This window comes from Drosophila erecta, unplaced genomic scaffold (assembly GCF_003286155.1).
Source record: "Drosophila erecta strain 14021-0224.00,06,07 unplaced genomic scaffold, DereRS2 tig00000092-arrow-pilon, whole genome shotgun sequence".
NCBI classification, from domain to species: Eukaryota; Metazoa; Arthropoda; class Insecta; order Diptera; family Drosophilidae; genus Drosophila; species Drosophila erecta.
The window spans coordinates 5,812,338-5,834,215 of record NW_020825207.1 but is presented as its reverse complement, the minus strand read 5'-3'; the positions used below and the strand labels follow the sequence as shown (position 1 = coordinate 5,834,215).

Here is a 21,878-nt window from a genome sequence, read left to right as displayed (position 1 = left end):
TTCGAGTTAGTCAATAACAATATACATACATATAAACTGATTACGTGTACAGCTCATACATATGTCATCATATGAATAAAAAGGTGAAACAAACACTTTTGCTTTGAAGCAGAAACGAAGTAAAAACTGAAAAGCAATCATAAATGTTTTTGCCCACGTCTACCATGCCAGAGTTGTAGACAATTTCAGCTTTATGGAAATATATTAATACCTTTTTACACCTTTTAAGAATTATTTACGGTATGAATTCACTATTTTGGAAATACGATTTGTCGTGCCTTTTACAGCCTATCATTATTTAATATAATTAAGACCAACTTTGAGGGCAAATCGCTTATGAAAGTGTTTTTAAGTTAGCGAACTAGATGTTCAAAACTCAGGGTATGTCTGTTAATAAAGCAATTTAATAAATTACAGAAATTCGAAGCGAAAAAACTAAAACTTTTTTCATTTGGGATTGATATGCTTTAGATCTATGTTTCCATATGCATAATTCGTATAATATAAAATCGTTTATTAGTGGTACAAGTTCAGGGAGGAACACCGATGCATTTCTGATTCTTGAACCGTAAACCCATCGTGTAAACGTCATTTTGCGGCCAAAGAACTGAGCAACTGCTGAGCACAGCGAAAGAAATAGGCAAGGCAACGGTTGATGAATGGGAGCCGAGAATCTAGTTGGGAGGGGGCTGGATAAGGGGCGGCATGGGGCGGAGTGGGTGGGCAGTATAAACGATAGCAACTACAAGCAGAGGGGGGAAAAAGCAACAAAAGCGACACATGACAAATGGCGCAGACAGCGACGTCGACTGCAGAGAGCTGTGAAATAAAATGTCTGCGCGCGGGTGTGAGTGAGTTAGCAACTGTTTTGGCCCAAGCCGAAAACCTTGAGCTGTGAAAACCCAAACAAAAATACTACAACAAAAAAAGAGCTGAAGCATAAGCAAGAGACAGCAGCAATAGCAACAAAACTAACGAAAGACGAGACGCTGCTCCATTTTTGGCGCGCACTGCAATTTAAAATTGCTGTCAGCCAGTCAGTCATGAAATGAAATACGCCGGCAACGAGCAACAAAAGACCAGCGCACTAAAAAACTACAATCACAAAAACAAAAACAAAGCAAAAAAGCAATACAATACAACAGCACATCGCTTTCAATTTGTTCATACGAATTTATCGCTTGTCCGAGACGCTCTGGAATTTCGACCGAAACCGAAACTTTTTGCGTATTCTGCTTTGTGGCCGAAGTGCAAAATAAATGTTGCTCGAGAAATAAAAAGGAGGAAAAGAAAAAGGAATATTTCTATATAGTAACTACAAAGCTAACACTGGGAAAATACAGAATAAGAAAACCGCATCTCTGCGTTGAATATTTCAAAACTTAATTTATAGCTCATCAACGGAGGGTTGCGACCTCGCTTCAAAAAAAAGGGATGGGAAAATGCAAAATGGAGGCGCGACACTGAATCATAAACCACATTGTGAATAATATTCATGGAATGGAATTTCGCATTAAAATGTCTGCCGAAAGCAGGCACAAATACTTCGAAATTGATGCGAAACAGTATCATTCCACATGAATATTCTCTTTCGATATATCATCTAGTCCACTTACAGTCCACATTATATTTTGCAAAGATTTCTACAAAAAATAAAATGAAATATCATAAAATGCCGCTAAGCGGTCATAATCAGCAAATGATTTATAAATGAATAATAAATAAATACATGTTTTATTACCTCATGATAACACATTTGGAATTGCATGACAAATCATGTTTGTAAAATACCAAGTGCTGATTTAAATGATGTTTAACTTCAACAATAATCTCCTTATAACTTCAACTTCCGACCAAATGACTGAACCTGATGAGGTGAAAAACAACGTTTAAAACCATCTCCATTTTGTCCATATGCCAGGTTTTAATTAATGTCTAACCGAAAAAGATGAAACATTTATTCGACTTTTGGGTATACACATGGCTAAATGGCAGCTTTTCATCAGACAGTAGTTTCCAAAGTGTCCTTCGTAGGAAAATGTAGATATACGGAGCAAAAATCAAACGAGAGCCTTGTAGGCATTGCATATTTGATTGCCAAGACAACATGAGGTCTCAATCAAGAGATTGACTCGATAGCTATGGGGGAATTAAATATGCAGTTGTAACAATCCGACTGAGAAATTTAAATGCAATTAATGCACAGGCATTTGTTCGACATAAATTGAAATGCAATTGACGTCCGATCGAGGGGAGCTTGCTGCAATTGAAAGCAATTTTGAATCAATTAGAAGTGAATTTGAGGAACTCGGAGCGCTGCTTTCAAGTAGCACCGCCACTTGATCGCTGCAGATACATATACAGCTACAGATACATAAGTATCTCAAGCTGATACCGCACATATCTTTTCTCACGCACCGCAAAGCTACCGAGAAACGGAGTGTTCGAGAATCGGAGAATCGGAGAATCAGAGAAACGCCGCGCACTTCACAAATGAGTGCACATCATTTTCGACCGATGCCGTCGAGCAAAAGGCGCAATAAACCAGGGGAATCAGAGGAATCAGAGGAATCGGAAGAATCAGGGGAACCAGAGGAACCAGAGGGCAACCGAGCGACTCGTATCATCTTCCATTCCCGCTTTTTGGAAAACACGCCAATTGGTCATGACTCCGACCTCCGTGGGGCCACAGATACGTGTGTACGTAAACATACACTCGTATGTATGCGTTGTATCTGTGGCTCGCAGTGCGTGTGTGTGAGTGTGTGTGTGTGTGCGCCTATTATTCGATTAACTCGAATCGCCCTGCAGCGGCAATATAACCTCTATACGAGTTACGCCCTGCACCAGGGCATCCTATGCCGGCCAAAAACCAGAACCCAGCCAGCAACCGTCGGCAAAAAAGCCGAAGTTCCGCACGGAAGGCAAAAGTTCAGCGAATGTGGCCAAAGAGTAGCGCAATCGTTGGCAGACAGGTGCAAGCTCCCACACAAGCTCGCAGATACACGATACACAGATACAGGTACACACGCACACATCATCATCGCCATCCATCCACAACAAACAAGGAGCCCTGATTGAAACACCTTCCGTTTACCTCATCTCGTCAGCCGTCATCAACGCCACAGGAGATGCGATGACAGAAGGATTGCGAGTTGCAAAGTGAATACGGAATACGGAGCACTGGGCTCCAGAGCCGGAAGAGCTTTATGATTGCAATACATCACCTCTGTTTGTCTTGGAAGAAGCAACTAACTAACGAACTAAAGAACTAACTAATTAATAGCTAACTAACTGTGCGAGCGACCTCTGAAAACCTTAAATCTACATATGATATGCTTATACTAACATTTACCTAACATTTGTGCTTCTGAATAGCAAAACTTAACCACAAGAATGTTAAAATAATGTAGTTTTGTGGTAGTACAAACACTGATATTTATTAGAATGAATAAAAGTCATAAGTGGATCTGTTCAAAGTTGGATTAATTGAAAGCCACATAAATGTTACCTTGGTTGCAAAGTTATGAGCTACTCAACACTTACAAATGCTCCGAAATTACGGAATTCTATAAAGTATATCAACTGTGAAGGACGGAATCCTTTGATAAAACCGTTTTCATCATTACTTTCTGAACAATAACTCAATATATTGAGAAAATCTTTATAAACGTAGGGATTTGCTGAGTGCAAACGGCACATCAAAAACAAAAAGCAAAACTCCCCTTTTTCGGATGGTTCATGGCTCAAAAGTCGGCGAGACTGTGAAAAATTTCGAGAGCCGAAAATGCCACGTTCCAACCCCGTTGACCCCCGTCCCACGCATCCAAGTAGCCGCCGCCTTTGGCATCCAATGAAGCCGCAAAACTGCGGTTCGGCCTCCTCGCTCTCGGCATTGTACCCCCTGTTTTCCCAAAACGCCAACCCTCTACACCCCTTCGCCACCCCTCCTAACCCCCCGCCGCTGGAAGCCCCTATTTCCCAACCCTCTGCGCTGCGCTTTCGATGAGTTCAAAATGGCAAATTGCCATGGTAGGCCAGGGGGGATCGGCTCGGATCGGGGGGAGGGGTTGGTGGTCGTATGCTTGGTTAGCTTCACGGCAAACTGAACTGATGCAGCGAAATCAAATTCGTTTTGCGTGTTTCGCATAACGTCTGAGCTGCCCACCCCCTGCCCCTGCCCCTGCCCCTCCCCTCCCCGCACGCAGCTTGGTGGAAGGAAATCGGCCCCACCCCCCCTTTGGAGTCGCCACAGCCACGTAACTCCTGGCCTCGTGTAAATTCCAAAACGTGCCGAGGACTCGCTTGGTTAACGCTCATTTTGTTGCTCCCCAGCCTTATATGCACATATCGCTGTCCCTCTCGCACGGGGCCCTGCATCTGGCCCGGCTCTTCATTAATTTTAATGGGTATACACGACGCATAATACCTTCTTCGGGGATCGGAGATCAAAGTTGAGGCTTGCGTTCCGTTCCGTTCCGTTTCTCCTTTTATTTTCGGCAACTTATCGCCGCCAACGATCTCGCTCGAAAGTCGAAAATTGCCAGCCGTAGATTAGATTCGGACAATCCGGCTTTTGTGGACAGCCCAAAACTAATACGCTCCTAATTGGGAGTGATTTACGGCTAACGAGATTGGCGCAATGCCCACAAATAGTGCTAAAACTTCTACGCATTACACAAGAAATAGGGTAAGACTTAGATAGTTGGTTCTTGAAAACTGAAACCAAAGGATCAAATGAAGCTAAACATATATTATATATTTTGTAGATTTGCACTACGTTTGATATCTGAAAAGGCTTACTAGCGCTACAGCTACCAATCTAAAGTGCAGTAGAAACAAAAAGAGATCTTTAATCGTTATATATAATAAATTCATATCACTGATATGGAAAACTATCTCCATTGTTCTTGAAATCCACATTACGCATTGGAATACGGCATTCAGAAAGAGTTTTCATTAACAGAAGCTTTAGAATTCAGTTTGGCATTAGAATTTGAATTAGATATTCAAAATATGCCATTTAGCAACAAGTTATTGATCGATTATATGGCCCTACCCACCCCGCCACTAATTGCATATGCATATAAGGAGTGCAATCCATTAGCATTAATAACTGTGGGCGACAAATTGACGGCGCGGGCTGCGAAAACGCTCCACTGCACGCTGATACTATCAGTTACGTAAGCTAAGTAAGTGGAGTAAAAAACACGTGATTAATTAGCATATTTGTATGCGCGGCAGCAGCGCAAATATTTGCGAAATTTGATAGCAAACTCAAGTTAAGCCACGTTTACCTCAAGAGGTGCCAGAACTCAAAAGTCGACAATACCCATTTGAAAACAATGGAATAGTTTTGGGCATTAGCCCGCCTGCCGCGAATTCGTCAACAACTTTGGGTATTTAGGTATTTACATTTTCCGGTACTTATCGGGTTGATTGTGTGTCACTGGCGATAGGCATTTGATTAATTTGTTTCAAATGCCAGTGCACTTGAGAAAAATACTGTGTAGCTATGAATTTGCATTACAAAATTTGGTGTTATATGGATTAAACCCAAATCCATTCACTTTGAAAACATTTGAGTCAGTTTTTGTTAACTAAGGCAATTTCTTGTTCGTTCTTTTAAGGCATTGTGATATTACAGGTTCTTAGGTTTATATCCAAGTTATAATCATGTTTGTTACGTAAATCCAAAAGAAAAAAGGCTAGCTTGCTTGAAAAAGACCTAAAATGCACTCAAGAAATTGAAAAATGTTTCGATGTTTATTTTTAAAGCTCTTACTAAAAATATAATATAAAGGCATAGCGGTTCCTCTTTATAAAAAGAGAAAGCACCAGCCGCAACAATTACAATTAAGTTAGCCATTAATTAAGCTGGCCAGCCAGGTGAGCCGGCATTAATATATTAATTATTACTGTGTGTCAGCGAATCAGTTACATCAAACAGATAATAAATCATAGCGGTAAGTGTTTTCAATTACCCAATTTACCAATCGCGAATCGCAAAGCCGGCACGTTCCCGCCGAAACAGTCGCAGCAAAAGCAACAGCAACAGCAACAGCAACTAATACCTAAATGCCATTTATCAGCGGGATTGTGTCGGGCAGTAGTGGCTTTGGCGGGGTGGAGGGGGTTTCTGGGTGGTGGGTGGTTAAGGGGGCGGCACATGCCAAGGGGCTGGCCGGATGGAGCGGTACGGGGTGACTCGGAAAGCTTTCAGGCGACGCAGGCAGCCACACATACATTGTAAAGCTGATAAGTCTGTTTTCGCAAACGACGGCGAAAAGTCAAAAGTCCCGCTCCACCCCCCCTGCCCACAGCTTTTCCCGACGGGGCATGGGGAGGGGGAGGGGGAGGGGTAGGTGCGCAGTAAAGTGCGACATTTTGCTGCTGATTAAGTGGCGTTCAGTTTTAATAAAAGTCCGACAAGCAAATAAAACAACAAGTTGCTGGGGAAGCGATGACAGCGTGTCGGCAAACCGCAAACTTCGTGAGTGCAGGAAAAGAACTCCAAAGGCTCTGGAACTCCATTTTGTAAAGGGAAAATGCAGCGGGCATTCAAAGACTCTAATATTTATTATTGAGTTATTTTGTTTTCAAATGCAAAGCTTCCTAAGTACTCTGGTTAATTGCAATACATTTCAAAACTTTCCTAATGCCCAAAACCGAACTAATGGACAGAAATGTATCTTTTGTGGTTTGAGATACATCGCTTATGAACTTTTATCAAGCTTATCCTTATCACGCTGCCATCGCTGATTCGAATTCGCTGCTGCCGTTGGCTGGAGCACCTCACACGCACACACACCAACACACACAGGGAATACAGAAGAAACTCATGAGCTGCCGCTTAGTGAGGCTTCCTCCTTCGGCTCGCCTTCGTCCTTGTGCACGTCCTCGTGAGTCCTTGGCTTCGGCGGCAGTCGCCCTTGCAGAAGGTTACGCCGCTGGGCTGGAGCGGATGGGCGATGGGCGAGGGGAGGGGGTGGTTGGGGGGGTGGTGCGCTGGCACGTGTCCCGTTGTGTGGCAGCAACTGCGGCAGGACTCTGCGGCTTTGCGGGGGAGTCAGTGGGCACACTCGCGAAAAACTGATCACTTGATTGTGTAGCAAGCTGAATTTTGCAAAAATTGGCAAAAGTGCGAATTGCCATCGTACACAAATTCTTGGTTAACTTATTACTTTTACGAGTCAAGTAGTTTTTTGAGTATTTTTTACGAGTCAAGTAGTTTTTTGAGTATTTTTTACGACTTAAATAGTTTTTTTAAGTATTTTTTACGGTCAAGTAGTTTTTAAGTATTTTTTACGATCAAGTTGTTTTTAAATATTTTTTACGATCAAGTAATTTTTGAAGTATTTTTTACGACTCAAATAGTTTTTTAAGTATTTTTTATAACTCAAATAGTTTTTAAGTATTTTTTACGATCAAGTTGTTTTTAAGTATTTTTTACGATCAAGTAGTTTCTTAAGTATTTTTTACGATCAAGTAGTTTTAAGTATTTTTTACGATTAAGTACCAAGCGATTGATAAGCTTAAAACAAAATTAGCTATCTGCTGTAAAAGAATATATGTAAATACGTTTCAGTGCAGCACAGATGCAAATCCACTGTCAGTGAGTTTGGAAACCCCGTTTGATATGTCAAGTTTTTCAGCTCATTACTCGGCCAGCCCCGATTGTTTGCAGTGCAGCCCACAGTAGCGGCGACAAAGGGCTTTGGTTTAGCGTGCTGCCATATGTTTCCGGCAAGTGGTCGCCCACCGCCACCCACTCCTTTATGGGCCATGAAAAGCGTTGAAATCCGCAATGCCAACAAGTAAACTGCGGGCCAAGCGGGGTTGGCAAGCCATCGGTGATTTGTGGACCCCAAGGCCGAAGATGCGGGGAGGACGGGGTGGATGCCACAATGCCACGTTGGAACTATGGAACGATGGCTCTGTAATTTGAGTCGACTTCCTTGCAACGGGGCGACACCTTCTGCCGACGACGACGACAAGCGCCCTGATTTATCCACAGCCCATAAAAATATATAAAGCCACACTCGCATTTGTTATACACTGTGTTCCATTTTTCATGTTTTTATTGTTTTCGAAAATCAGCTAATTTAACTTAGTGTGTGAGGGGTGTGTGTGTGTGTGTGTGTGTGTTTGGTTTTTGGATTACATTTCGAGGGTTTTCTAACAGTATTACATACAGTGGTGCATACAATCAGATTTCTAAACATATATATGCGTTATATTTAAGTATTCATAGGTTTATTTAGTTAAGGTGTTCGAACAGTACAATATGCGCTTAAATAAGTCGAGCCCTTCGATCAAAGTCTCGCATATACAACTAGATATACATGTATCGTGTATATATTTCAATAATAGGAATAATAAATAAATATACAACAATCAGGAGTCGAGCCAAAGTTGTTATTGGAATAGCTGGAGGTCGATCCGAGGCCTTCAATTTGTTTGATTGCCTGGAAATTATGTTAATTTTTCGCCGATCATGAGGGATGCCGCCAACACACAGGGGTTGCAACAAAAAGATACGGATAAACAATGGGGTGGATCTGCCACCATGCGTGTACTTATTCTAAAAATCCAGCTATTCCGCTAAGAAACTCATATGATTCAGGGTTTCTTTGCTCCCCTTATAAACTTTATAATTCCTGCTTTGCTTAAAATATGTACAGACCATATACAAGATAACAAAACAAATAAAATATCAGCTAAGAGCAAGTAGAGAATTAATGTACGGAGAATCTAAAGCCTTTTTCGAGTGTACGAATATCGTAAATATAAGTAGAAGTTCATCAATATTTGCATAATGCGTGTGTGCGTGTGTTTGTGTATATATTACTAAATATTTCATTTGGTCGAAGCTCTAAAAAATTAAAATTCATTTCCAAGTGCTGGGTGCGCTGGTTTGTTGGGTTGGCATTTTGTTTTTGCCTGGCTTCGATTTTTCAATTTATGTACAAAATTCGTGCTGCAATTAAACGTAACTCGCTTAAACAACTAATGCGACAGAGTATCTACAAGATATATATATGTATATATAAATTTATATTTATTTGGGTATATGTATAGAAATATACGCACTGTGCCAGTGCGAGTTTGTTATTTTCATTATTCCGCTTTGTTTGCGTTTGTTTATTGTATATGCCCAAGTATTGTTTTGTATCTTTATGCCTGACACGCTCGCCCAAAGCGGCGCAAAATCGTTAAAATTTTATCGCCCCGATGGAGGAACGTGAGTGTGTATCGGGCTGTATCTTTCGCTATACGCGAGTGTGTTCTTTCGAAAAATCTAGCAGCTAGCCCAACACCACCACCACCACCACCGAATTTTCACACTTCGTGGCAGTTTTTCCGAAGGGTGTGGGCCAAGCACTTTCGGCACTGAGTGTGCTGTGTGTGTAATCAAATATTCCTGATGCGATTTCCGTTTTCGTATCAGTTTGTGGTTTTTTTCTTCCTCTGCTTGGTTTTTACTCAAAAACCGTTTTACTACCGCGTATTTGAAAATAATTTCGCTATTTATTAGTAGATTCTGTTTTTGTTTTTCTTGGTTTCGTTTGGACTTTCCCCAAAAAGCAAAAGGCCAAACGAAGATCTATCTATGAAAGGCATGTGTTTGTGTTCGTGTGACCTTATCGCGGCTTAACACATATTTGCTGTTGATATTTTATAATTAATTTTGTTGTTGCTGTTTTGCCTGCTTTCGAAAATGCCAGCGAACGCCAAGCGATTTTGATTATTATTCTCCTCCTCGCTTCTCTCTTCTCGTCTCTCTCTCTCTCTCTCTCTCTGTCTCGCAGCTGGGTTATTTATTAATGAATTTTGTTGCTGGCATTTTTGAAATTTGCTTGGATTATTTATTTAGTCGCGTACTAATTCGATTGCAAATGTTTGCATATGTGTATGCAAATGATGCGGTTTTCGCATCCAACAGATACATTCCGATGTGTAGATATTGCTTAGGGTTGTTCGGTTTAGTTCTAAGGCTTACGATCCATTCTACTGGTTGATTAAATTGCACTTCTTCTTCGGGAGCGAGGTTGGAAAACGTGTGCTACGGGGAGTTGTTTATACGCTTTTTCATCACCTCAGTTGTTGTCGGTATTTCGCAGATTCTCCAGCGGCGCCACAAGATACATTTGCGTTCCGCACAGCCAAAGAAACGCTGCAAAAGACACGAAATGAGCAAGAGAACGAATGAAAATGCTATTCGCCTGCCTTTCTATGGGTGAAAATACAAAATGATGTAATGACTCTACTCGGCCGATGTTCATTAAAAGGCCAACCAAAACAGAACAAAAAAAACTGAAACCAAAACAAAAAACGAAAACTAAAACAAGAATGTTAGTCAAAGTCGAATGATACGACTACAAGATACTCAGTGTCTGCGATCTAAGGCTTTGGTACAAATGCAATGTGGCTAGTTAGAGGTAATTCACACATATTTAAACCAAAAAAGATGTATAGGTCATTTGAGATTTGTGAAAGCGACAGTTTTCGTAACTTCTGCTTTAAAAAACTTAGAGGCGGAATAGTTTATAAAATCCAGATGCGCTCAAACGGACGGACAGAGATACGGACAGAGAGTCATTTCTGTCAAACTCAAAACGTTTACACGAGTTCAAAATACCTTTAGTGCTCTACGACAAACGGGTATAGAAAAAACACAGCGAAAAAGTCAAAACTCAGTGTAGTAACGTCTAAAATAAAAGCAAAGCGTCGTCTGAATGACCGACCAAGACCGCTGTCGAGTGACGAACGACAAACAGAGCGAGATGGAGATGGGTGGCTGGTGGGGAAGAGAAAGAGAGAGCGAGAGAGACAGAGACAGAGAGAGAGAGAGTGCGAGAGTACGTGGAAGAAGATACATTATTTGTGTATAATGACTACTTGAGAAAAGCCAAAGCAGAGAAGGAGCAACACAAACAACATCGGCCAGAAAATCGAGGCAAAGAAAACGCAAAACACGAAATGTAATTTGTATAATTTGAGTCTCAATTCCATTGAGTGTGGGAAATGCGCCAAAAAGAAAAATTATATGGCCAACTCATAAAGGTATTTAAGTGGAAAGCACAGCAGAACAAGCCATGTTCACGGGTTCAAGACAACTGGCTCCTACAGAAGAGTTTGTTTTCTTAATGTAGCGTAGAGTTGAAAAGGTCACAATGTATCGCTAAACAGAAAGGCAATCAACGGAGTAAACGCAGCCTAGTAGATCGCAAGAATTAGGCACCCACCTACTGATCATCGAACAGATTACATTACAGAAAACCCATTAAGAAACTAAGAACATAATATGTACAATCCAAGAATACAATGATATGAAGATTAAGTGTTGAGGAAATTCCAAAAACGAAAAGTTCGAGTTATGTATGTTAGTTAACTAAGGTTTAACTAAAGCTTTTCACCAACAGAAGATTGGTTATTAATGGAATGTTGATGACACTACTAAAATTCAATAAAATATCCAAAAACTCACCTTGTGACTAAGCGGAACTCGCCACCGGAGCATTGGCAATCTGTACGGGTGGCTTGGCCATGGATTCCGGGACTGCGGACGCGGACACACTGGCCACCACGGATGGGATGGTCAGCAGCGTGCTGGCCGCCGAAACAGTGATGGGCGCCTCCTTGGGCTCCGGCCGCGACGCAACGGATGTCGTCGTTTTGGCCAACTCCGGAGATTTGGCCGCATTGGAACTGAGGACGGGTGGAGCCTCCTCGGCTAGAGCGGCGGCCTTGGCCTCGGCGCGAATGTTCAAATTGGCCGCCACTTGATCGATGGTCGTGGGCTTCTTGGTCATTGCCCGCGGCGAGGTGGCTGCACTGCATCCAGTGCTGCCGGTTGAGCTGCTGCTGCTACTGCTGCTGCTGCTGCTTCCGCTTCCGCTGCTGCTGCCAGTGCAGCCCGTGGTGTTGGGACTCAGTGAGCCCGGAGTGCTGGTGGAAACCTTCAGCTTTTCCTCGGCGCGAACCGTCAATGGTTTGCTGATGCTGGCTGCCGCACTGGCAGCTGTTGGCTGATTGCGGAAAGCCAAAGCCGATGGATTGGGTATGCTCCTAACCGAGGCATTCTGTGGCCTCACCAGTGCATTGGCGTTCTTGGGTTTGGCGGTGGCTGTGCCACTGGAGCTGCCACCACTGCTGCTCCCACTGCTGGCGGCCTTTATGGAGATCTTCTCCCTGGCCGTTGCCGATTCCGAGAGCATATGCAGATTCTGTAGATCATCGCCGTTGGTGGTGCCATTCGAGTTACCGCCAGAGGTGGTGCTCGATGGTCCACCATTGCTGTTCGCCGATATATTCTGCTTGATTTTGTTTAAGGCTGCCTCCAAGCTGTTGCTTGTCGTGTTGTTGTTGTTATTGTTACTATTATTATTATTATTATTATTGTTGTTGTTATTATTATTATTGTTATTATTATTATTGTTGTGGTTGTTGCCAGCGGGCGGTGAGCTGGGCGCCAACTTGGCGTCACTGCTGCTCCTGCCCGGGTTAGCCGATAAATCAAGTATATCGGCATCCTTGGCTAATGCTGTTCCTGCTCCAGCTCCTGCTCCCGCTGCTCCTGCTCCCGCTCCCGCTGCACTGGTGGCCGTTGTGGTGGCCGTTGCTGTTACAGCCGCTTGCACCGCTGGCCGAAACTCGCGCAAACTCGTTTTGGACTTGTCCAATGGGGCAGTGCCATTGGTTTTGCCCTGGCAGCCGGCTGCTGGCGGGGATTTCTTTGAATTGGCGTCCACCTTTGGGCTCGACTTTGATGGAAACGAGTGCTGTGGAGCGGCTGTGTTGCGCAGATTTATTAATGCAGGCGGTGATGTGCGATAAGCATTTGAGTGCGACGAGTTACCCTTGCCGTTCCTCTGGCCACCGAGCGCAACTGACAGCGGCGGCGATTTGACAATCGTCGGAATCGTGGTCATCGGCATTGGCATTGTCGGCATTGTCGGCATTTGGCAGCTCCGCTTGGCCGCCGCACCATGTCCGCCGCCCGCCTGTTTGGGCAGAGCCGCTGGTGGCCCCATCAGCCGGGCACTGGACGATGCCGGCGGGCTGAGCGGTGGCATCGTTAGACCCTTGCCGCCAGCACTCTGCTTATTCACCGGCAATCGTACTATTTCCAGGGCAGGCACATGGCTATTTGGCTCCGAGAAGGAATACACCGACGGCGTGACTCTGGGCCTTGCCGTAATGGTCACTTGGCCCGAACTGCTGGCCGGGCACAACAGTGGCAGCGTTGGCTTGCCGCCCAGCTCGCTGAGGCCATAGGAACGCATCTGGGGATTGGGCAGAAAGGCGGCCGCCTGACTTCTGGCCTGGTTGCTAGTCTGCATATGCAGCTTGGCCGCATAACTGCTGGCCATCGCCTGGCTCTGGCTCAATCTCGCCTGCTTGGCCGGATGCGACTCGTCCAGGGACAAGGATCGCTTTGGCATCTTGTTCGCCGCACTGGCAATCGAGCTGGGTGTGGACTGGTAGCGTTGCATGTGGTACATATTCCGGTGGGTTGGCGCCTGTGGCACCGCAAAGTGTCCGCTGCTCGGCTTGCGATTGTTGTTGCTGCTCAGCGGCGGCTTGGCGGGATTGCCTTTAGCCAGGCTTTGCTGTAGTACAGCTTGAGGTTGCTGTGGCATTTGCTGTGCCATTTGCTGCTGCTGTTGCTGCTGCTGTTGCTTGGATTTTCCGGGCACAGCAAGTGGTGTGGTTGGCGTTGTGCTGGGTGTATAGGCTTTGAATAAACTGGGCGGCAGAGGTGGCGATGTGGGCAAGGTAAGCTCTTTCATTTTTGGCAGCACCACAAACTGCTGTTGCTGCTGGTGCTGCTGCTGCGGTTCTGGCTCGGCGGTGGGCGTGGGCGGTGGTGTGGGTGCCCCACCCACCACCAGGCTGTTGATGCTCCTGGCCTCCTCGCCCAGCGTGCGATTCAGTGCCTCCGAAGTGCTGGTGCTGTCCAGTTTCAGCTTCTGCAGATCCAACTCCCCGCTGGCCAGCGAATGGGACCGCTTGAAATCCAACTTATGGTTGGGCTTGGCCGTTATCTTCACCTTCATTTTACCATCGGTTTGCGAGCTGATCTCCGCATGCAACTTCTTTCGCTTGCCATTCGCGTCCTTTGGCTCCTTGGAGTGCTTCTTCTTGCGCTTGCGATGGGAACTGGACGTGCTGGTCGATGTGCTGGCATCGGCGGTGCCCAGACTGCCGCTGGATCCATTGGTCGAACTGGAGCACGAGGACATGGGCGAGGCGTTGGGACTGTATTTGCTATCGGGATTGGATGCACTGTGCGGTAAGGGCTGATCAATGGGCTTTAGGCCAATGTTCTTGGCATAGGTCTCCAGATCGAGCTGTTGAGCTGAGGATGTTGAGGAGCAGGAGGTATCCTCCAGTCGCGGACCCGCCGACAATGGCATACTCAGCTTGCTCTTCATGCTGTTCAACTCGATCTTCAGTTTGGGCAAATGGCCCACGCCCTTTCGATTTGCTGTCTTCAGCTCAAAGTTCTCGGCATCTACGTAGGATTTTCCGAGCTGCGAGGGTGGAATGCTGACCACTATATTGGTGTTGGCCTCCAGAGGCTGTTGTTCCCGTTCTCTTGGCGCAAGGAACTGCTCCTGTTCCGGTTCGCTTTTAACTTTGGACACGGCGTAATCACTGTACCGCATGTCGTTGCTTCGCAGACTTTTGAAGTTGCTCACCGGACACTCAGGTTCCGCTTCCCGTTTACTTGTCGTCAATCGTTTGGTTTTCGACGAGGGCGAAACTTTTGGCGGAGTCTTGCAGCGTACCTTGGAGCGCGGAGAGCCGGAGTCCATTTCCGATTCCAGGTCCTCGGCAAAGGTCACCGATTTGGCCGACTTGGTGCGAGGTACCGAACGCTCCGGTTCAATGTCCTGGTTAATCCTGGATAGGTTATTCTCATCGTTTTTTGCTTGCTCGTTGTCGTAAAGCAGAATCCGGTAGCAGAAGGCCATGGGCGATTCCTAAATTCGGATTCGGAGAGGGGAGAAATAGATGGAAAAGGGCAGGTTGACAAGGGTGGAAAATTGAAAGTGGACATTGTACGCTAAACTGCCGGCACAATTGGATTGGGTTTCCCCTTCCGCACATCTATTGGATTATTGGGATAAACCGCAAAAAGGGACAATACATCGCCCCCACAAACTGAGGAAAAGTGGGCGTATTTAACACTTAAAACTGACCGATAATGATAAGATGGATATGTTTTTAAGGTACTATTTGGCAGTTGGATGACCGCAGATCAAGTCAGAATTTTCAACCCCGTTTTCTCCCCTTACTGTTTTACTGCCTCAAAAAATGTAACCATCTGAAAAATAAGTTTCAATGTACTAAGTGAGTACTGAAAAATGTGCTTGAGTATTCAAACCCTATTTAAAGTTTTTACAAAGGCATTGTCCCCTGATTGCAGTTGAATCCCTTAGGCGGACTTAACTTAAATTTGTAACCCTTTATCAATTTGAAGATGCACTATCTAAAGATGGTATCCTAGCCGCATTTTTCTCTTTGTGAGGGCATCAGTTTGAGTAAAACATCACTTACCCGACTCCAGTTGTAAGAGTAGGCCACGTCCATCAGCGTGAAAGTGGCAGGCAGTACCTCATCCTTGTAGGTCACCTCCACTTCCACCAAGCTGTTGTCCGGCTCTATGTTGTACTTGGAGCAGAGGAACCTCTTCAGTAGCTCCACAGGTAATCCGGCGGCACATTGCAGGTAAATAGTGGGAGGCACCTCGCCAGGACCACACTGATGCAGCATGGCGGGATGGTATTCCAGGGATAAGCTAATGGATATACAGATGAAAAGTAGGGCAACATGTTGATTAGTTTTACAATTGTAAGCATTCTTTTCAATGGCTGAAACTTACCTTATGAGTTCCGTGGTGGTGAAGAACTCGTGTTCGTCAGTCGTTGGCTCATCCACCAAATCCTCGTGCTGCTCCTTGAAATCTGCCAGCTCCTTGCACTCCCTTTGATAGAGTCCCGGCACCAGCTTATAAATCAGCGATCGCAACGTGTCATCCGATTTTAGATTCAATTCATTGATTTCCTTGCCTCCGCTGGCTTTACAATCCGGACAGTAAACCGCTCGCAGCAGGTGCTTCAGTATGCAACTCCGGCAATCTGTTGAGAAATTATGGTATTTAGGTTTAAGAACTACCAGAGATGCAAAAGATCTGCTCAGATACTTGACGCCATGAACGACCAAACTTAAATGTACATGTAATAATATAAAGTAAGTCAGCAAAGCAAACATTTAATATCAATCTAATGTTTGAAAGATGAAATTTATAGTAGTGAATTACAAAGTACATTGTATGGCAAAGTATCTATCAAATTAGATGAAGGTACATGCAGTTAAGGAAAGTTTTGCTTCTATATTTATACTAAGGGTAGTCTATGGAAACTAAGAACACTTACAGGTGTGATAGCAGTAATCCACTGTGGTTGGTTCGATCATGTAGCCGCGACAAAGTCGGCACGTTATCAGATCATGGAACTGCAGGACATCCCGGGATGCTGGGAATGCTGAGGATGTGGGCTCCATAGCGGCGTTGGGTTTCACTGCGTTGTGCGTGTTTTGCAGGTGCATCTTCCTGCCTCAATCCTTACTCTTTGTTGCAGCCTCTTTCAATGGGGTCCTGGAAGGGGTACAAGGATCGGGGTTAGGACCTGGCATATCCATGTTTGGCATGTGCTCAACAAGTGACACAAGTGTGACAACTGATGATGGCTAATCAACTGTTGGGGTCTTTCTATAATTATGACGAGGGCACCAAGGGAGGAAAGGGGTAACAATGGCCAAGCAAAAAGTAGCAAAAAGACACACAACTGTGAGAACCAACAGCCAGCACACAATCCCATCAACATCAAAATCACCATCACCATCACCATCATCGTCATCGCCATCGTCATCATCATTGTTGTCGACATTTGTGGTTGTCGCTCGTCAACAAAAAAGCCACAGAGCCAGATATATCAACCGTGTATCTGTATCTTGTCCCAAAAGATACGGCAACGTCAGCACACTCGCACAATACAGAAAACTTTAGACTAGTAAGGCAGCCATCCATATCCATGAATCGGAACAATGTGCTTGCAGCTCACAAAAATATGAATAAAAAATAAAAAATAGGAAAACAAAAAACAAAAACAAAACCGAACACAAAAGTAGCAACTTTGTGGGCGGGTGGAAAGCAGGGCATGTGAAGGGGTGGTTGGGGGGTCGCTGGTCTCCGGGAGGTGGGGTCTTTGGTCTTTCGTACGCCCTTCGTGCCACAGAGGGCACCTACCGAGAGAAGCCGAGAAGAGCCGAGAGAAGCGCACAGAAAGCGATGTGCACTCGACGGCGTACTTGAAGCTAGTTTTAGTTTGCCGCCCCCTTTTCTGCCCCATCGCTTCAGATCTCCCCATTCCCCCCTTCCCCCCTTGGCTATGCCAACCCAATAAAACTACGAAAATTACGCTTTTGTGCCCTGCACACCAGTGGAAACTGAATTTTCATCATTATGGCGATGCCCTGACGATGATTGCGAGTTGCTGGCAGGCAGCCGAGAGTTCAGGGCAAAGTTCAGGGCATAGTGGATCAGCAGGTTGTTTGGATACCTCCTAGGAAACTGGCAACCAAGATACTCTTGGGTCTATTGTGGAACACCTTGGGTTAGATATAATACATTATATTGGAAATGTGCGTCCTTTCGAAAAGTTCCATAAAAGTGTATAACTCTTTACCATATTTAGTTGAAATGTATACATTTCTAACATACATTTAACATCGATAGTACTACCAACATAAATAATAAAAGACAAAGTTTAAATGGATCAACAAGACCTGTACTACAAGATGAATACTTTCTCAAGTCGTACGTTAATTGTTCAAGGCATTTTAATATGATAAAACTGTTAGTATTTAGAAAGTACAGCAAAGCAATCTAATTATCAGCAGTATGATAAATAATTGTGCGCAAAGCAATTTGTTTTAGCTGAATGCCTTTTCCTAATTTGCATTAGAGATTCCCGCATTTGCATAATGAAAAACAAAATTGCGTGTAAATGGGCCATCTTTATTCGCCTCGATTCAGTTAGTACGGCATGTTGGAGATTGTTAAATTGTGACCGAATTCGGCACTGCATTATTCATTACTCAACTAAGTATTCTTCAAATTGAAGCACTTTTTAATCCACAGCCACCCCAGCAAAGCCGCCCATCGCATAGCGCAACCGAAAGTCGCATCGCTTCGCCCATTTTTTGTCTCCGTCGTTGCCTTTTGATTATTTTCGTTTGCCGCTCACGCGAAAATGGCACGCAAAGAGGAGGGTGCAGTGCAGGGGAGAGGGGGAGGGGGAGGCAGAAGAACGGAGGCTGTGCTAGCAAAACAAAAAAGCAAACAAAACAAAAACAGAAGCAAAAACAAAAGGCCGAGAGGCTTGAACAAGAGTTGGGCAGAAAAGTGGGTGGTTGGCGTTCATGTGCCTACGCCCACTCAGCTGGAAAATGACAGTCCAATGTTTGATGACGCTGTTAAATTGATGACGTCGCTGGCAAGCGCTTTTCTTGATTTTCCTTAGCCCGCTTTCTGTTTATACGCCGCAATTTCGTAAAAGGCGCGCACTCGCACACCAACACACACATGGTCACAGCTTGAAAGTGTCGGCAATGCAATAACAACAATAACAGTTAGACCGGCACGAGCGCCCGCAGGGTGGTTACACACACACACACACTGGCCATTTCTCTCCCACTCTCTATCTCAACATCGCTCACACACACACGCAACAAGCTGGCTGTCCGAAAAATGAACTCACAAAAAAATATCGAAAACATGGACGAAAATCGACGTAAAATCGCAACAAGACTGGGAATACGATTTTTCCGCGGCCGCGTCCAGAGTTCAACTGAAATCCAATTCGAGAAATCCCGACTGCCACTTGCGCGCTCAATTCGCCGTTAAGCGAGAGCGCACGACACACACAGAAATTGTATCTATTCGCCGTGGCGAGAGAGACGACCAACAAACTTTCTACTTTTGCGCGGGCGCATTTTCGCCGACAGTCGACGTTTTCGCCGCACGACGAAAATTCCAATACGCGGCGAGAATAACACGCACGCACACCAGGGTATTTGTGTTTACAAAATTTTCACCCATACATGTGAGAGGGAAAATTTCATGTTCCCTTTCCTTTTTGGTTTTTATTTCCCGCATACGTACTCAAAGCAATTGCGCTGTTACTTGAAGAGTTTTCCTCTGTAGCATTTTCTATTTGGATTTTCTATTAAACTCAATCCATTCGCCGACACCGACACACACGCGCTTTCGATTACTCCACAGCCTTTACGTCTTCTTCTTATTCTTCTGTCACTTCAGCTGCTGTTATCGATTTCTCGTACACGCACAGATTTTCGCTGCCTCTCAGTCGCACACTCTCGCGCTCTCTCCCTCTCGTAGTCGCTTGAGCTCGCGCCACGACAAAAATATATTCTCCGTTCCGTTTCACAAAGTGCACGGCACGAAAAGTTTCCACAGACTGATTCTGATTAGACCTGCTGGCGCTGTCGCTGCCCAAAATCGCTCGGTTTTTACGTTTACGCGAAAGAGCAAGAGAGAAGCGAAACGAGAGATTCACGAGAGAGCCGCACGAGTGAAACACGAGAGAACAACAACAACCACTGGCCTACCGCATCGCTGCGCGAGCGAGATGACAAGTGAGGGGCGCTCGGCAACAGCAGGCTATCTGCGTCGCACTCGCACAAATTGAGCTTACGCTGTGACTGTGTGGGTGGCGTCGTTTCTAATTGAATCCAACTGTCAAATGAGAGAGATTAACGCACATATTCGTATGTATGTGCGTGCAGTGTGCCCGTGTATTGGCCTTGGCGTTTATAATTAACACAAAAATGCCCGTTTTCGCAGATTTTTTTCTCCTTTTTTTGTTGATCTGCTGTTCGCATTTCATTTTGTTGAAATCCGCGACGAACCTGTTTTTGGCCATATGCAAAGTGCGGTCTCTCGCATCATTTGCCGCCACTTGATTTCCGATGCAAAAAAGGGAATCAAACGGTAAAACAGAATACAAAAATTTGCATTTCAAAGGATCTTGGCATTGTCCTTGAATAATTTTTCGCACGTTCCACATTAAGTAGCCTAGAGCAAAAAGGGGATACAAAAAATTATTGCGCTTGATCAAGTGACAAAGATAAATGATGATGGCAATTCCGTAAATGACGCTCCATTTTCCACGCATCCTCTATTTACATAAAAACTCTATCAGCAATTATCACAGTGTACAGTAAGACGGCAAACTAGATCCTTTCAAAAAAAAGTGGGGTTTGTCCACGTTTGCATGTGGTGGTCGTATCAAATCGAATCAATTTTAAAAACCGACGGCCACTCGACTATCAGATACTCGTTACTCAAGTAAAGGAAGTGATGGGGAGAACTTACCTGAACTTACACGCATCTAATGTCTATTGTAGAGGAAAGCCTTATAAGAGCTCTTTCTTTTTTCATCTAACAGAATATTTATAGTTTTACACTTTTTATCAAAAACTTGTCAACGAAAAACTGTAGTTCTTCATTCATCTTTAACGAGAACTGATTAGAATTATAAACTAAGACTAAAGTTCGAGCTTCATATTCACTAAGTCCTAAAACAACGCTTTCATAAATACATGCATATTTATAAGAAACAATTATTTAGTAGATTTATTAACATCCATTAACATAGCAATAGTTTTTTTGTGTCTATTTCAGTTTCTTCGCTTCTCTTAATATCTTATCAATCTTGTCAAAATGTTTGTCATAATAAAATTATTATAATTTGAATTAATTACTCTTAAATACGAATCAGTGTAGACATTACCGATTATTACCAAGCGTTCCGGTCTGTAAATTTCGAATATTTATATGAATCCGATATTTGCACATCAATTTATTTCCATTTTTGTAATTAGCCGATAAGAGCTTGGTATTTTTGGAACCGGATTTAAGTTAGAACTTGTGTGGTTCTATTTGAATTTATTTCTCTCACTGTGTATTTACATTGGGATTTTGGGTTTTACGTGAGTGTAATATATACTCGAATGATAGCTCTGTTAATATTATAAGCAATCCAGTGCATTTTAAACATATATTTTCCTTTGGGAAAAGGAAGAATTTTGGTCATATGATGATTAATATTCTCAGCTGTTACCTTTTCCATTATTATGTCATGCTGAAAAGGAAATATATCTAAATCAGTAGAGAAATACAGGAGTTGTTTGTTTTACGTACGTCGTAGGGGCAGGAATGGTTCATATTGAAGACGTGTTTAAAAAAAACGTAAATGAACTTAAAAATGGGATGAGAGTTCTGATTTGTAAGAAATTTGCAGGCATCTACAGTTACATTGTAGAGAAAGGGCTTATAGCCATTCAGGCGTTGGTAAAGACCGTATTCACCTAGGTCGCAATTAGAAATGTTAACGAGTTAAGAAGTATGTATTTCACAGCATACCTTAACATCGGTCACGGGGGTTTTGAATAGATTGACTTTAAGGGAAAGGTATTTGTACGTCCGGTTCATGGATTTAATGCGACAGTACTCCACTCCGCAAAAGCTTCTATCCAATAGCTCACACTCGAAGTTCGTAAATTCAACTAGAGAATGGACCTGCAATGCACAATCTGCAGTTATAATTTCGAACAGTTTTAATGAAGTTTCACCCCTTCGATCAGGTACATAATCACTAGGAACCCAACGGAAAAATGCATGATTCTATGCACTTTACAGCGCGGAGGTAATACAAGAACTGATCGAAACTTCAAAATTAAGCTTTAAAGTGTCAACTGAATGCTATCAAGCATAACAGCCC

General features: G+C 44.0%; 2 protein-coding genes across 2 annotated transcripts; both read right to left on the bottom strand.

Annotated features, from left to right (window-relative positions):
• Positions 1 to 8,826: 8,826 nt before the first annotated feature.
• LOC6549591 (protein suppressor 2 of zeste) lies at positions 8,827 to 19,550 on the bottom strand. The gene is made up of 6 exons (XM_026980554.1): positions 19,238 to 19,550; positions 16,449 to 16,669; positions 15,896 to 16,151; positions 15,571 to 15,811; positions 11,492 to 14,993; positions 8,827 to 10,177 (listed from the first exon to the last, which is right to left on the bottom strand). The coding sequence occupies exons 2-5, from the start codon at positions 16,618 to 16,620 to the stop codon at positions 11,499 to 11,501; spliced, it is 4,164 nt and encodes a 1,387-aa protein (XP_026836355.1). The 5' UTR covers positions 16,621 to 16,669; positions 19,238 to 19,550; the 3' UTR covers positions 8,827 to 10,177; positions 11,492 to 11,498.
• A 1,533-nt stretch (positions 19,551 to 21,083) lies between these two features.
• LOC26527016 lies at positions 21,084 to 21,777 on the bottom strand. The gene is made up of 4 exons (XM_015157412.1): positions 21,730 to 21,777; positions 21,514 to 21,676; positions 21,299 to 21,465; positions 21,084 to 21,239 (listed from the first exon to the last, which is right to left on the bottom strand). The coding sequence occupies exons 1-4, from the start codon at positions 21,775 to 21,777 to the stop codon at positions 21,084 to 21,086; spliced, it is 534 nt and encodes a 177-aa protein (XP_015012898.1).
• Positions 21,778 to 21,878: the final 101 nt, after the last annotated feature.